General features: G+C 43.6%; 2 protein-coding genes across 4 annotated transcripts; one reads left to right on the forward strand and one right to left on the reverse strand.

The window, feature by feature from the left end:
- Positions 1-9,099: 9,099 nt before the first annotated feature.
- On the reverse strand, positions 9,100-12,238 carry Cryab (crystallin alpha B). Its single transcript, NM_001173076.1, has 3 exons — positions 12,006-12,238; positions 10,793-10,915; positions 9,100-9,442 (listed from the first exon to the last, which is right to left on the reverse strand). The coding sequence occupies exons 1-3, from the start codon at positions 12,204-12,206 to the stop codon at positions 9,239-9,241; spliced, it is 528 nt and encodes a 175-aa protein (NP_001166547.1). The 5' UTR covers positions 12,207-12,238; the 3' UTR covers positions 9,100-9,238.
- Positions 12,239-12,458: 220 nt separating this feature from the next.
- Positions 12,459-14,424, forward strand: Hspb2 (heat shock protein family B (small) member 2). Of its 3 annotated transcripts, XM_013155631.3 has the most exons (3): positions 12,459-12,906; positions 13,207-13,357; positions 13,772-14,424. In XM_013155631.3, the coding sequence occupies exons 2-3, from the start codon at positions 13,264-13,266 to the stop codon at positions 14,227-14,229; spliced, it is 552 nt and encodes a 183-aa protein (XP_013011085.1). In that variant the 5' UTR covers positions 12,459-12,906; positions 13,207-13,263; the 3' UTR covers positions 14,230-14,424. The 3 variants fall into 3 exon arrangements, with proteins under 3 accessions (XP_013011085.1, XP_063111829.1, XP_063111828.1); XM_063255759.1 differs by lacking the exon at positions 13,207-13,357; XM_063255758.1 differs by lacking the exon at positions 12,459-12,906 and having other exon boundaries at positions 12,921-13,357.
- Positions 14,425-15,823: the final 1,399 nt, after the last annotated feature.

A 15,823-nucleotide genomic window follows, 5' to 3' on the forward strand; every position in this document is an offset into this window, starting at 1 on the left:
CATGTCTGATATTGCATGTTTGCCGCCTTCAATCACTTTTGTATTTACCTCTCCTGGATCAGTGTTCCCAGGGTTGCGAGCTGGGGACTTTTTCTTATTTCTGTTTCTTGTCATGTTTTTGGTTGCTTCCATATGGGTGTATAGAGGAGATCCCATCCCCTTTCCTTGTTGGTTATGGTTCTTGTGAAGTGTGCCGGCTAGGGATTTCTGTCCTCTCCAGTTTGTGTTGGTCTTTGAGGTGCAGGCAGAGGTGGTGTATACTGGCCCCTTCCTTCTGGGTCAGTCAACCTGCAGGGGCCTTCACAGCATTAGTGTGCACCGCCCATACAGAATTGGTATTGGATAACTTATTTGAGTCGGCCAAGGGTGTGATCCAGGCCAAGCATATCCCACCAATCTGGTCTGGGAAGGGACCAACAGACTGAAGTCACTGCTATTCCTTGTTCCTGCCAGTCCTGCCCAATTCCAACATGTTGTCCGGTTGGTCACCCCTTTCCCATGGGAAGGTCTTATTCCCAGCACTCACATGGGCCAGTGCAGGTTCTTGCCGATTCTGTTCTCTGTTGGGCTCACTGACCTCCAATTTCAGCGTGACCACGGCTCCAGCAAGTCACAGTGGTGGGAGTTTGGGTGGCTCCAGCGAGTTGCAGTGGCTCGAGTTCAGGCACTCCAGTGAGAGCACTATGGCCACTAATCTTAGCTGCTCCAGTAGTGGCCCCGGAACTGCATATTTGACCAGCTCTTTTCCCTTTAGTTTCTTCCTGGGTCAAGAGGGTCCATCTTCCTCTGTCTGGACCTCTCCATGATGTTTTATTCTAGCATCTGAGTTGTGTCTCTCAGGGAGCCCTCTGTCTGGACCTCTCCATGATGTTTTATTCTAGCATCTGAGTTGTGTCTCTCAGGGAGCCTTTGTATTCTGTTGCTTACCCATCCGCCATCTTTCTATTTACTGTCTTTTTAATTTCAGGGGTGTTTTATAGTTTTCAATGTACAAGTCTTTTGCCCCACTGATTAAGTTCATTCCTAAGTACTGTGTTTGTTTTACTCCTCTTGATGTTATTATAAGTAACTTCCTTCTGTCTCTCATTTTTCCTCTCTCTCCCTGTTTCAAAGTGCTGCAGATCAAACCTAAGACAAATTAGGCAATCACTCTACCACTGAGCTACATTCCTCACCCTGGAATTCTTTTCTTTTCTTTTTCGGTACCAAGACTCAAACTCATGACTTTGCACTTGCCAGGCAGGCGCGTATGCCACTGAGCTAAACCCCCAGCCCTCATTTTTTCACTTTTCCTTTAGGTTTTTTTTTACTTTTCCTTTCTTTCCTTTTTCCCTCCCCTTTTCCTTGTTTCCCTCTCCATTTGAACATTTTCTTCCTTTTTTGTACTCTGTATATTTTGGTCCTAGAGAAACAATGCTGTATTTACACATTGTGTCTCATTTTTTTCACTTAAGATTATGTATCAAGGTATCAAGGTACATCCATTTGCCTAGAAATGTCTTGCACCTATCCTTCATTATGACAAAATAGTATTCCTTTACATTAAAAAAAAACCCACATCATCTTTACCCATTTACCAGTTGGTGGACCCATGGGTTGTTTCCAAGATTTGGCTATTACAAACTGTACTGCAATAAACGTAGGTGTGCATATACTACTGTGGTATGATGCTTTTCATTCTTTTGAGAAGATATAGAGGAGAGGAATAGCTGGGTCACATGTGACTCTAGTCCTAGTTTTCTGAGGACTCTCCACGCTGATTTCCACAGTGGTTGCACCAATTCATGCTGCCACCACTAGAGGAGAAGGGTTCTTTTTTCCCGACAGCCCCACCACCATTTCTTCCTGGTTGATTTCTTGATTATAGCTATTCTTTCTGGGGTAAAATGGAATCTCAGCATTGTTTTAATTTGTATCTCTCAAATGAACAATGATATTGAACATTTTTTGATATTTATTTGCCATTCTAACTGCTTTATCAAGAGGTGTACATTCATCTCAGATACCCATTTTTTGTTTGAGTCTTTAATTTTGGGGGAATCTGGTATTTTGAGTTCTTTATATGTTCTCAGTTGTAATCCTTTGTCTAAGGAACAGCAAGCAAAAATTTTTTCCCACACTATGTGTTATCTCTTCACTCTGTTGGTGGTTTTTCTTGATATGCAAAAGACTTTTAATAAGATGAGATCTCAGGGCTGGAGATTTAGCTCAGCAGATAAGTGCCTACCTGGCAAGCACAAGATCATGAGTTTGATCCCCAGTACCAAAAAAATAAAATAAAATAAAAGATAAGATTCCAATTGTTAATTCTTTGTGATAATTCCTGTGCAAATGGGAATTTATTCATAAAGTCTTTGCTTACACCAATATCTTCAAGAGTTCTACCTATTCTATTTTTCCAGAAGACTTAATGCTTATGTTTTAATATTTAGATCTTTGATCATATTTGATTTTAGTTTAGTGCATAGTGAAAGATATGTGTTTCATTTTAATCTTTGGTATGTGGAAAGCCAGTTTTTCCAGCACCATTTATTAAAGAGGCTTCTTCTAGTGAATGCCTTTGGCATCTTTGTCAAAGATAAGGTGGCTGAGTGTATTGGGAGTTGTTTCTGAATCTTCTAACCTGTTTCATTGACCCATGCTGCTTTTATCACAGTAACCCTGTAATATAATTTCAAGTCTGAGATTGTAATGCATCCTTCTCTTAGCTTTGCTGCGCAGAATTGCTTTTGCTATTCTTGGTTTCTTATGATTCCAAATGAATTTTAAGATTGTTTTCTCTAATTCTGTGACATATACTCTTGGAATTTTGATCAGAATTGCATTAAATGTTTTGGAATTATGGCCATTTTCACACTCTTCCTACATAAGAGGAATGGGTATCCTTCCATTTTCTAATATCCTCTTCAATCTCCTTTTTCAGAGCACTGTAGTTTCCAATGTAAGGGTCTTTTATGTCCTTCATTGGATTTATTTCAAGGTATTTCTTTTTTGGATGCTATTGTGAAAGATGTTGCTTCCTCTAATTTCTGTCTCAGTAAGTTTGTTATTTGCATACAGGCAGGTGATTTTTGAGTGTTGACTTTGTATCCAGTTCTACTACTAAATTTGGTTATTAAATCAAAGACTTTTGGTGGAGTTTTTGGGGTTTCTATGTAGAGTATCATGTCATTTTCAAATGATGATAATTTAAGTTCTTCCTTTCTTATTGTTATTCTTTGTCTTTCTTTCTCTTGCTAAATGCTCTGGCTAAAGTTTCCAGAACTATATTGAGTAAGAGTGTTGACAATGGACATCCTTGTCTTGTTCCTGAGTTTAGAGTGAAAGCTTTCAGTTTTTGTCCATTTAGGATAATGGCTATTGGCTATTGATTTGTCATAGGTGGCTTCTATCAGATTGAGATAAAGACCATCTATTCCAATTTCCTGTAGGGTTTTATCATGAATGGGTGTTGGGCTTTGTCAAAATCTTTTTTTGTATCTATTGAGAATATCTGTGGTTTTCAACCTTGACTCTGTTAATATGGTGCATTACATTTATTGACTTACACATATTGCACTCTGTATCCCTGGGATGAATTCTACTTGGTCATGGTATATAATTCTCTTGAGATTTGTGCATGTTGTTTTCCAGTATCTTATTGAGGATTTTTGCACCTGTGTTCGTTCAGGAGATTGGCCTGTAGTTTCTTTCTTACTTGAATCCTTCTCTGGTTTTGGTACAGGATAATTGTCTTGATTACTTTTTTTTTGTATTGCTGAGCCAAAATACCTGACACCCAAAATGAAAAAAGGAAATGTTTATTTATCTTACAAGTTTTTTGAGGTTTCAGTGCATAATCAGCTGATGTCAAGGCAGAGTGGCATAACACTGGGGCAACACTTCAAGGCAGCAGCCAGAGTTTCTTGGTTTGGCTTCTTGATTCACTTCCTGTTCTCCATGATGGCTGCTTCTGACTCATGGAAAGGTATGGCTTGGCTTCTTGATTCTCTTCCCATTTGGGATTTGAGTCTTTTCTTTCCTTTTTTGATAAAGTTGGCTAAGATTTTGTCAATTTTATTTAATATTTCAAAGAACCAACTCTGCTTCATTGATTCTTTGTATTGTTTTTTTAGCCTCCATTGCATTAATTTCTGCTCTAATCTTTGTAATTCCCCCCTTTTTCAAACTTTGCACCTAGCCTTCTTTTTCTCAGAGTTTGAGGTTCAACATTAAATTCATTTGATCTTGCTGTTTTCCTGACATGAGTATTCACTGATGAGTGAATTTCCCTCAGAGGACTGCTTTCTTTAGTCCCATTAGTTCCAGTACATTGTATGGTCATTATCATTTGATTGTAGAAACTAATTTCTTCTTTAATTTCATCTGGTTGTTCAGGAGGAAGCTATGTAATTTCCATGTGTTTATGAAGTTCTTGTGGTTTCTTTTGCCATTGATTTCCAATTTCATTGTACTATGATCTGATAATATGTATGGGGTAACTTCAATTCCTTCGCATTTATTTAAGCATGTTCTATGAGCTGTTATGTGGTCTGTTTTGAAGAACATCCTGTGTGCAGCTGAGAAGAATGTGTTTTCTGATGCTGTGGGATGGAACACTCTATAGACATATACTAAATCCATTTGTTCAAAACTTTGTTTCAGTTCTAATATTTCATTATTAATTTTTTCATCTAGTTGATCTATCTGTGAGAGTAGGATATTGACATCCCCAAATACAAAGCATTAGTGCTAATTTGATTTTTCATGCCTGTTAATATCTATTTGATACAGTTGGATGCACCAATACTTGTTGCATGTCTATTTATTTATGATTGTTAGCTTTTCCTCTTGGATTGTTTCCCTTTACAAGTATGTCATGACCTTCATCTTAGTTAATCAATCTTGACTTGAAATCCTGTGTCTATAAACAGAACAGCTCCCCCTGCTTTTCTTTGGGTTTCTTGAATGGAGTATTAACTGTCAGTCTATGAATTTCTTTTGAAATTAAATGTGTTTCTTGTGTACAGCATAGTGTAGGATCTTGCTTCTTAATCCATTCTGCCACTCTTTTGATTAGTGAGTTGAGACCATTAACATTGATGTTTATAACTGCCATGAATTGAGTTATCCTCACCATGGTATTTTCCTGTTGTTGGAGTCTCCCCACTCCCATTTAATTGTTTGCTTTGCCTAATAGATTCATCCTGTTGGGATTCATGGAGTTGTCCTTGTTATCTCTTTCTAGAATGTCCTTCAGAACATTTTGGAGTGCTGGTTTGGTGTTTACAAATTTCCTCAGGTGTTCTTTGTCATGAAAGTATCTTATTTCTCCATCAATTTTGAAATATAGCTTTGTGGAGTATATCAATCTGGGTTCGAGGTTTTCTTTTAGGCCTTGACATACTTCCCTCCAAGCCCTCCTTGACTTGAGGGTTTGTTTTCAGAAATCAACTGTGATTCTGATGGGCTCTACTTTATAGGTAATTTGTTTCTTTTCTCTACCAGCTTTTAATATTCTGTTCTTCTGTTGAATTTCTGGGTTTTGACTGTAGATTTATTTTTTATCATAGCTGGTTAGATTTCTATATGCCTCACTTATCTGTGTGTCAAGTTCTTTTTCCCTATCAGGGGAGTTTTCTGCCGTGATGTCTGTGAGTGAGTTTTTCATACCATTTGTGCTATCTCCTGCTTTTTCATTGACTCCGATCAATCTTATGTTATTCTTCTTTGCTGCTGAGGCTGCAACAAAGGCTGCTGGATTGATTTCTCATGATCTCTTGCTGTTTTTAAAAAATCTTTATTTTCATGATCACTAACCATAAGACTATCTCTACATCTGAGATTCTGTCCTCACATTGGTTTATTTTGCTGCAGATATTTTTGATGGAATTTTTTTTATCTTTTTTTTTTAATTGATACTGGGGATTGAACTCATGACTGCCTGCTTGCAAGGCAGGTGCTTATGCCGCTGAGCTAAATCCCCAGCCCCATTTTTGATGGAATTGTTAGCCTCCTGAATATGTGAAAAACAGAAGTTCCTCAAAAAACTTAACATACAATTACCTTATGACCCAGCACATTTTCTCCTAGGTATATACTCCCCCAAAATTGTGAACAGGTGTTTTGTTATTGTTGTTGTTATCGTCTTTTTGAGACAGGGTCTCAATATGCAATTCAGGTTGACCTTGAGCTCACTTTGTAGTCAAGACTGGCCTTGAACTCATAACAATTCTTCTGCCTCAGCCTCCTGAGTGCTGGAATTATAGGTGTGCATCACTATGCCCAGCCTGAACAGGTGTATTTTTAAAAATATATAAAGGCATGTTCATAGCACAGTGTTCATGTTAGCCAAAGATCCATTAACTGATGAATGGATAAATAAATGTGGCACACGAGCACAGTGAAATATTATTTGGCAATAAAAAAGAACTAATATAGATGGATCTTGTAAACATGCTAGGTAAAAGATGTCACGAAGTGCCACATGTTATAGATTCCATTGATAAGAAATGCGCAAAATGAGCCAATAAAATAAGAATGGAACATAAGTGGTTGCCTAGGACTGAGAGGTGGGCATTGAATGATAACTAAGGGTAAAAAGATCTTCGTGGGTCTTAAAATTTTCTGAAGCCATTAATTAGCACAGTTCAGGTGAATTGTATATTTATGTAAATAATATCTCAGTGACTCTGTTTTAAAAAATGTTCTCAAGTTGGATAATTATTATATGTTTATAATTTTAGCTACTGGGAAGGCTGAGCAAGAGAACAGTAAATTCAAGCCCAGCCTGGATAGTTTAGTGACTATCCAGACCCTGTCTCAAAAAAGTATTTTTTTAAGGGCTGGAAATGTAGTTCAGTGCGAAGACCCTAGATTTAATCTCCAGTACCTCAAGAGAGGGAAACAAAGGAAAGAAAGAGAAAAAAATTCAGTCAGTGGTAGCCATCTCCAGGATTGCTTCTTGTATGTCCAGAGTAGGTCTTTCGCCTAGCAATTTCCACAGCAGACATCTTTAGATGAATATTCTCTCGCTCTCTGTGTCTGTCTGTCTGTCTGTCTGTCTCTGTCTCTCTCTCTCTCTCTCTCTCTCTCTCTCTCTCTCTCTCTCTCTCAGTTTCTAGGAACATGTCTGACCTTCAGACTTCCCTTCTGTCTGATTTACCATAATTGGGTCATAGTCCTTCCAAGACAATCACTACAGAGAAAGGGGATTTCTCTGCTTTATTTGAACTAACCAAGATGGACCACCTATGGGAGTAGGCTGGGTTCACTTTCCTAAAGCACCTTGCTGGGAAGAATATAGCAAATCCCCAAGCCAGTCTGGGGTCCTGTTGGCAAGACTAAGGGGGCAAATAGTTGTCTATTGCTTTGGTAGCCAATAGTATCTGCTAAAACATCACAAAACAACTGGCTAGAAGGTTGGAAAAAATGAATTCTGGCTAGATTATAGTATTTCATATTATTGGAGAGGTTTTTTTTTTAATTAAAAAATACAACTTTAGGCTGGGCATGGTGGCTTACAATCCCAGCACTCAGGAGGCCAAGGCAGAAAGATCGCCATGAGTTTGAGGCCAGGATGGGCTACAAAGTGAGTTCAAGGCCAGCCTGAACTGCATAGTAAAACCCTGTCTCAAAAAAAAAGAAAAAAGAAAGGAAAGAAAAACCACCTTAAAAGTATATGGACTTCCAATGAATATTTCCCAGCCCCACAGCCCTGCATAATGAAAAGTTTAGGAAACTGTTTTTAGGATATTTCAAAAGTGTGGCCCATGTATCTACATGTTTCTAGATGTCCCCCACAAAGCCTCTTGCAGTTCTAGCTGGGGCTTTTCAGAAGTGGCTGGATCTAGGTTGTGTGGTGCTAGGATTAAGGATGCCACGCTAGGATTAGAGGTACGAATGCTACTCGCCCTGAGGGTGGGTAGCCTGGATAAAATGTAAGGGACCCAAGGAGCGCTGCTTTTGTGTCTTGTTTCTTGCTTGCTTTTGCTGTTTTTCACCTCCCATGAGCTGCTTTTCCTCTGTGATGCCCTTCTGCCAGGCCACCCTGCCTTGGAGCCAGCTAACTATGAACTCAAACTTCTACAGACTCTGAGCCAAAATAAACCTTTCCCCCTTTAACTTTGGGTGTCAGGCATTTTATCTCAGCAATGAGCAAAGTAACTGAAACAGTCTCCAAACTGCAAGCTTCGTAAGTGCAAACAATCTCACCTCCCTTTAAAGTCAGTTCTTGCAAGGAATTAGAAGTAAGCTAGATAATCCATAGAAGGGCTATTTTCATTAAGTAAATCAGAAGTTTTATCTAAACCAACAAAAATGAGGAGAGGTTAATTTTATTTTTGCTTTTGTAGAGTATTATTTCCTTGACAAATACTAGAATCACAGATATTAATTGTAATTTTAAAACTTAGCGTTTTTGTGATGGATCATCGAATTGGGCATTTTCCAGTCTTAGTCTAGTAGGTATTTGCTGGATCATTTGCGGTATATCTGAGGGGTTCATTTGGTGATAATCACTCAAGTTCTGCTTATTCTTGTGAATCCATTTAGTACAAGGTTTGTTATTATAAAAATGTTAAATAACATTGGGGTCATCATGTCTTCCTTGGTGATGTAATTAATTTCAAAGACACACTAATGCGTTTTATGTGGTGGTATCTGGAATTAATTTAAATTTGTTCCATTTATTAAAACAGAGCTAAAAATCAAGAGGGAGGAGAGAAAGGGACTTATACACCTTGAGCTCTACCAGGGCTTCTCTTCACCCACCTCTTCTTAATGTACTCATTGTGATTCTGTATAAATCAGTACCTCATGTTATAAATACCCTCAAGACCAGAAAAATTAGCAACTTGCCTAAGTTTATACCATTAATATAAGTGGGGGAGCCAGTCATATTGACTCTAAAATCCCTAGAGTCTCCTGAATTATAGTGTGATAATTAAATGGATCTGCTGAATTTGCGTATTTGTTTAAAAGCATACTAAGTATCCAAACACAAAACAGATTGGGCTGGGGATTTAGCTCAGCGGCATAAGCACCAGCCTTGCAAGCAGGCAGTCGTGAGTTCGATCCCTGGTACCAAACAAAAACAAAAACAAACCACAAAACAGTTTATCTGTTGCTGAATGACATTTTATTAGCTTAATAACTTGGGCCTGCCCTTAGCATTAATAAGCTTCAGTACTAGGTCACATTTTTAGACACTGGTGGGGAAACTTTCTTGTTTTAAAAAATGCAATGAGAGAAAGGGCATCTACTTCTTGGGGGCTGCAGTGACAGCAGGCTTCTCCTCACGAGTGATGGGGATGGTGCGCTCGGGGACAGAGACCTGTTTCCTTGGTCCGTTTACAGTCAGGACCCCGTCGGACGACAGGGAGGAAGTAATGGTGAGAGGGTCCACGTCAGCGGGGATCCGGTACTTCCTGTGGAACTCCCTGGAGATGAAACCGTGTTCGTCCTGATCCAAGAGGAGGAGGAAGGAAGCCGAGAAGTAAGAACAGGCAACAACACTGTGTGCCTAGAGCTCAGACACGCGCTCTTCTCAGGTGCAACCAAATGCCAATGACACGAGCAAAGCAATAGCTTTTCTTCTCAGGTTGGCGGCTAGCATGAAGTTGCCTAAGTGTTCACTCCTACTAGTAAGTGAGAGGCCGAGAATCTGAAGCAACCCAAAACTTCACAGTGTTTCAAGCTCTGAGGCACAGTTACATTTAGGGGTATTAAGGACGTGCTTTAGATGAATATTGACTGAATATACAGGATTTAGAATCTCATCCTGGCACTTCGGATATGAATCTCTGAGCAAGCAGAGAAATTGTCCTGATTCTTTAGGAATGTCTCAGAATATTCCAGACCAATAGGGGAGACTGTTACCCAATCTTAAAATATAGGAGCAAAACTAAAAGAGTCTGAGACATTAAATTGTATTTATACACAGGTTCTGAGTTACCATTAACTAAGAAACAATTTTAAAAAACCTTTTCAGAAAGTCATAAGAAACTATTCCATTCATCAGAACTTCCCAAATGGCTGATGAACCCAACCCTTAAGCCTGCTGAATTCCAAGCATCTATCTAAACAAGCCCTCAATTAACTGATTTCCTTGTGGGCTATACAAGATCAGGAGCTGAGTACAGCTCTGAAATGTCACCAAGACAAGTAGATTTCCATTAAGATGGGTTAAAGAGAAAAAGTGAATTCCTGAACATCTAAAAGAAAAATTACCAACTCAAATACCATCATGCCCAGCAAGAAAGCTTTTTATTTTTTATACTTTAAATTTTTAAAACATTTTAGTTTAATTTAGTTTTATTTTGTATTGAGACAGGGTCTCACTGTGTAGTTCAAGCTGGTCTTGAACTTACATGTGGCCTAGGCTGCTTCACAGTCAGGACCCCGTCAGATGACAGGGAGGGACCTCATGGCCATCTGCCTGCCTCAGCCTAGCTTTTCAAAGTGATGTCTTGGGTTATATCCCTAAAAATTCTGATTTCATTGGTCTGGGATATGCCTGATCATTTGGATTTTTAAATATTCTCATGAGATTAATGCAGCCAAGGCTAAAAACCACTGCCTACATGAAGAATGAGCCCCATCAAAGGCAATCGAAACAACTATGGCCAGTTTTCTGAGCAAAAACATCAGCAATGAGAACAACAGATTTACTCCTAATTTAGCTCTTTAGACGTTGGTTTATAACCCTGGTCCAGCCCTGCGTGTGTTTTGAGGTTGGAATGCTTCCTGGCTCTCAGACTGGAGGCAGTGCCTACCATGTGAACTCAGTAAACTTGCAGGAGAGGCTACAAACCTGGCGCTCCTCGTGCTTGCCGTGCACCTCGATCACGTCTCCCAGCACCTTCACCTTGAGCTCCTCTGGGGAGAAATGCTTCACATCCAGGTTGACAGAGAACCTGTCCTTTTCCAGGCGCATCTAGAAACAGCAAGGGGAGGGAAGGAGGAGAAGAGACGGTAGCAACATGCCTGCACTCATGCAAGCTCATCATCGTGCCGAATTTCTTTCCGTCCAGGTGACTATTTTTCTTTGTCTGCTAAAAATCTTTCTAATAAACATGGTTCTTGGTTGAGGTTTGTCACCAAATGGTATCCAAGATATCCCTCTTGGTAATCAGAACCAAACTTATTTAGAGGCCCGGGGAAGAAGACACTCCTCCCCCCAGGGAGCCAGATGGATGTGGGCATGGCTTCTGCTGTCTTCTGACCCCAGTGCCCAGCTTTGTCATTTGTCTGTGAAACAAAGCCCTCTTCTACTTGCTCAGATCTCTGCCAGGTTTCCCACTCATTCAATCTGGAATGTTCTGCTGGTCCTGCTTGTCCTCCAGAGCCCTTGCCCAGTCAGCTCCTGTTTACTCACACAAATATTTTTAAACCAGTGTTATCTGTGACCGCTTCTGTTGGTGCTATCTGCTCACCCCTTCCCACCCTCTTGGGGCGTGATGGGGGCTCCTAAGCCTGGACGCACATTCTTTACTTATAAGGCTTGGACGGAGGCCAGTGCCCTATTACAGTCCTGATGAATACAGAAAATCATAGACAGGGAATAGAATGGAGGAAAATAGTGGTCTTGTCTCTAATTCCACCCAGAGGGGATAAAGAGCTCAGGATGAGACAGGTCTCTCTCTTTATCTCTCTGCACTCTGAAACTTGAAATGATAAAATACTTCTCTTCCAGGAGTATGAGGTCTCAGGAGAGGTGAATAAAGAAGTGCGAAGGTGGCTCTTTTTGTGCAGATCGTTATGAACCAAACTCGAAAGGGCCTCCTGCTTACAGGCCAGGAGACAGAATGATCTTCGTTGTGCATGAAAAAGTTAGTAAGTGGGGTACAGAAGAGTATCACATAGAAAGGCTCTGGGGAGAGAGGCACTAGTAACCTTATTTTTTTCACTTCTGGATCCACGTGCACCTACAATGGCTTAGTCAGGGGAAAAGGGAATTAAAGCAGTGCAGAAGTATCAAGGACGTTGCAGGAAGGATGCACCTGCCCTGGTGAGGGGAGACTCACCTCTGAGAGTCCAGTGTCAGCCCAGCTGGGTAGCCGCAGGAATGAGGGTGGCCGAAGGTAGAAAGGGCTCAGGGACGTAGAGGTTGGGAAAAGCTCAGACTCCAGCAGGTGCTCTCCGAAGAACTGGTCAAAGAGGCGGCTGGGGGAGGGGAAAGAAAAGAAGGGGCGCCGGAACCAGGGGTGGTGGATGGCGATGTCCATGGCGGCCTGGTGAGTGGAGGGGATCAGCTGGCTGGTCAGCTCCTTCAGCTGCAGCTACAGCCGGGCCCTTATATATGCAGTCTTGTGAAGCTTCTGGAATGGTGATGTCAGGGGTTTTATTATACTCGTTCACGGCCTGTTCACCGAGACTTGTGATTGGGGATTTGGCAGTGTGACACAACCAGTACTCACTGAGCTAAGAAAAGAGAAACACAAACACGTCTGCGCTGACCAGTCACTTGCCATGGTCTTGCTTCCCTAGCTTTCCCTCCACTCGCCGGCACCCTCCCCCACCCTTGTTCTCCGGAGCTGGGACTCAGGAATCCCAAGCAGGCAGGGCCATGGCCACCCCTCCTCCTCTCCAGCCCTGCATGCCAGGGGAACTGGGCCAGCAACTATCTTGGGCCTGGGCAGGGACTGGAATCTTCCTAGGCAGGGCCAAGGGGACATTAACTCTTTGTGGGTCTCTGAAGAAGTGCAATGGCAGCCAACCTGTCAGTCAGTACCAGGCATCTGAGTGCTGCCCCAGGTTGACCTGAGTTCAGGAAAAGACCTTGACCTTAATCTGAGTACAGAGATTGCCCTCAAAAGGGACGGAAATTTTTCTCGCACCTTTCCCGCTCTGAGACTAGCAGGACATTATGAAGCCTCAAGTGTTTTATGAAATGGGGTGCACCGCGGCTGCAGCGGAGGAGAAAAGGTGAGGCTGAAATCTGCCAACGGTGAGGAGGTCCCAGCCAGGCCTCTCTGGGCTCGCTGCTGGCCCAGCACCACCTTCCTCCCCGGCTCGGCTCGCGGCTGGCCAGGACCCCCAGCTGTCCGTCCTCGGCGACAGCTGAGGCCGCGAGGGGCAGGGAGTCGGGGTCCGGGCAGCCTGCTCCCGGCCTGGTCGCAGCGGGCCCCTGCTCCTGCCCTGCCCTCCCCTCTCGGAGGCCCCGCACTATTTTGGGTGGTGTCGACCCCGCCCCCGCCTCTGACTGCTGCCTGGCTCCCCGGGCAGCTGGAGGGTCGCGCTGAGCCTGTTGGGGCTGCACCTCAGACCAGGGCCACTGCAGCTATGTCTGGCCGCTCGGTGCCACATGCCCACCCGGCCACCGCCGAGTACGAATTTGCCAACCCGAGCCGCTTGGGCGAGCAGCGCTTCGGAGAAGGTATGGGCTGGGTGCCACCCGGAGCCTCCCACCCCCACCTCCTGAAATTCTGGGCTGACTTCCCAAAGCTGCTGGCCCCAGCCCCACTTGGGCTTAACTGAACTCCCGGGGCAGCCATCTCCCACCCCAGTCATCCTCCTGAGCTCCAGCAGGCCTGTCTCCTTCCTCCCGACCTCGGGGCCCTGCTGCAGCCCCTTGCCAGCCTGGTGCGCCTCTGTGTCCCCTGCAGCCACCAGGCCCAGGCTGGCTCCTGCCTCCAGCCGGCTGCTTTCCCTTCTCAGCCTCCTCTTCCTTCCCACGGCTTCCCTCCCTGCAGTTCCCTCTCGCTCTTCCGCTGCTGCACCTCCCGATTTCTCATTGCATCCCTGTGCCCACCTCATCCTGCCTCTCTGCTTCTCGTTCTCTGCCCCTCAGGCCTCCTGCCGGAAGAGATCCTGACCCCCACCCTCTACCATGGCTACTATGTCCGGCCTCGGGCTGCCCAGGCTGGGGAGGGCAGTAGGGCAGGGGCATCGGAGCTTAGGCTCAGTGAGGGCAAGTTCCAGGCGTTTCTGGATGTGAGCCACTTTACCCCGGATGAGGTGACTGTGAGGACTGTGGACAACCTGCTGGAGGTGTCTGCCCGCCACCCCCAGCGCCTGGACCGCCATGGCTTCGTGTCCCGAGAGTTCTGCCGCACCTACGTCCTGCCTGCTGACGTTGACCCCTGGCGGGTTCGAGCTGCTCTTTCCCACGATGGCATCCTTAACCTGGAGGCCCCTCGGGGTGGCCGACATTTGGACACAGAAGTCAATGAGGTCTATATCTCCCTGCTCCCTGCGCCTCCTGACCCAGAGGAAGAGGAGGAGGAGGCAGCCGGAGTTGAGCCCTGACTGCTGAAGATCCAGCATCAGCAAATCCCTTTCCACTTCCCTCCGTGATTGGAGCAGGTGCCCACCACCAGAGGTAGTGGCATCCCTACGGGAATGGGAATGCTCCAGGTCTACAGTGTATGGTTTGGTCCTCGGGACATGTTATGGCCTTTGGTTTAGTTCTGGCTGGGGCTGAATAAACCCAAGTGTCAGGGCCTTGTTTGTCCTGCTCGCTGTTCTGTGGCCTAGAAGATGGGGTGGGTGGGAAGGAGGAGGTCATAGCCAGCTAGGCAAAAAGCTACTGTTACGGGTGCCCAACGTCACAGCGCCCTGAGCTCACACTGGACACTGAGATCACACCCGGAAGCTGACACTGGCTCCAGGTCAAATTCCTAACCATAATTTTCTCACAATACAACAAAAGAGAGAATGATCCTGGGAGGGAGAAGGGATATGCCATCCAAACAGCCCAGAGGGCTCTGTCTGAGCTGGTGATTAGAGACACAAAAACAAGGGTCTCCAGACTGTCTGGTCCTTTTTGGATAGGGCTTGGGAAAATGGTTTTTGGCTGGAGAGAGTGGCCTAAAGCCCCAGAATGAATGCTTTGTGTGCCCATTAAAATGGTCTCTGATTCCAAGGGACTGAGTGTGCACAGGTGGAGGCATGGATACGGCAGCCTCCATCATTATCACTAACCCAGGGCCTCCCTGTGCTCTGCACAGGACTGGGTAACCCACCTGAGGAAGCCTGTGGCTCTGACTTTGGAACGTCCCAAATAGAGGGATCACTGTGTCACCCTACCTAACCCAAGACTAAATGCAGGGATCTAGTGTTCTTATTAGCAGAGATGGTGTCCTTAGGCAAGCCTGGGGGGGGGGGGGGCAGAGGCGTTCACATGTATGATCTGGGGGGGTGCCAGAAGAGTTGCTTTTTCCAGACTATATAGATTTTTTTCCAGGCTGTGATGGACACCAGATATAACTCCTGATTAACCTGATTAACTCCCCAGAAGTTAGTTCAGAGCCCTGACTAAGGTGGTTATATCTGGGGGCTGGGGATTTAGCTCAGCAGCATATGCGCCTGCCTTGCAAGCAGGCAGTTGTGAGTTCGATTCCCCGTACCGATAAAAAGGAAAAAGACAAAAAAAAAAAAAAAAAAAGGTGGTTATATCTTAATGGGGGACGGGTTATAGACACACTTACAATCTGGCAAAAGCTCTAGATCTTCTTATCACAAAAATACACATACTCCTGTATTTCAAAATATTTTTCAAATAGTTTCACACAATTTTTGAATTGTATGAAACTATTGTGAATTTTCCATTCATACCCTTCTCAGGGATTTGTACACCCCTACGGTAAGGTTCTTCACTTAAGGAATTTAATTATTGGTTAAACACTAACTTCTATTAAAACTATAAGTACAACTCAGAAAAATAGCATTGACTATGCTCAACCATTCATTCATTTAACAACCCCAAGTAATAGTACATGGGGCTACATATTGTAACCGTAAACTATAAAAATAGTAGTCTTGTTATATTAGTAGGCATTTTAACACCTAGTTGATAAAAAACAAAGTAAAAAGAAAAACTTTACTTAGATTTCAACACTGG

Source organism: Cavia porcellus, unplaced genomic scaffold (genome assembly GCF_034190915.1).
Source record: "Cavia porcellus strain 051 isolate PalLab524CR breed Dunkin Hartley unplaced genomic scaffold, mCavPor4.1 scaffold_9, whole genome shotgun sequence".
NCBI lineage: Eukaryota > Metazoa > Chordata > Mammalia > Rodentia > Caviidae > Cavia > Cavia porcellus.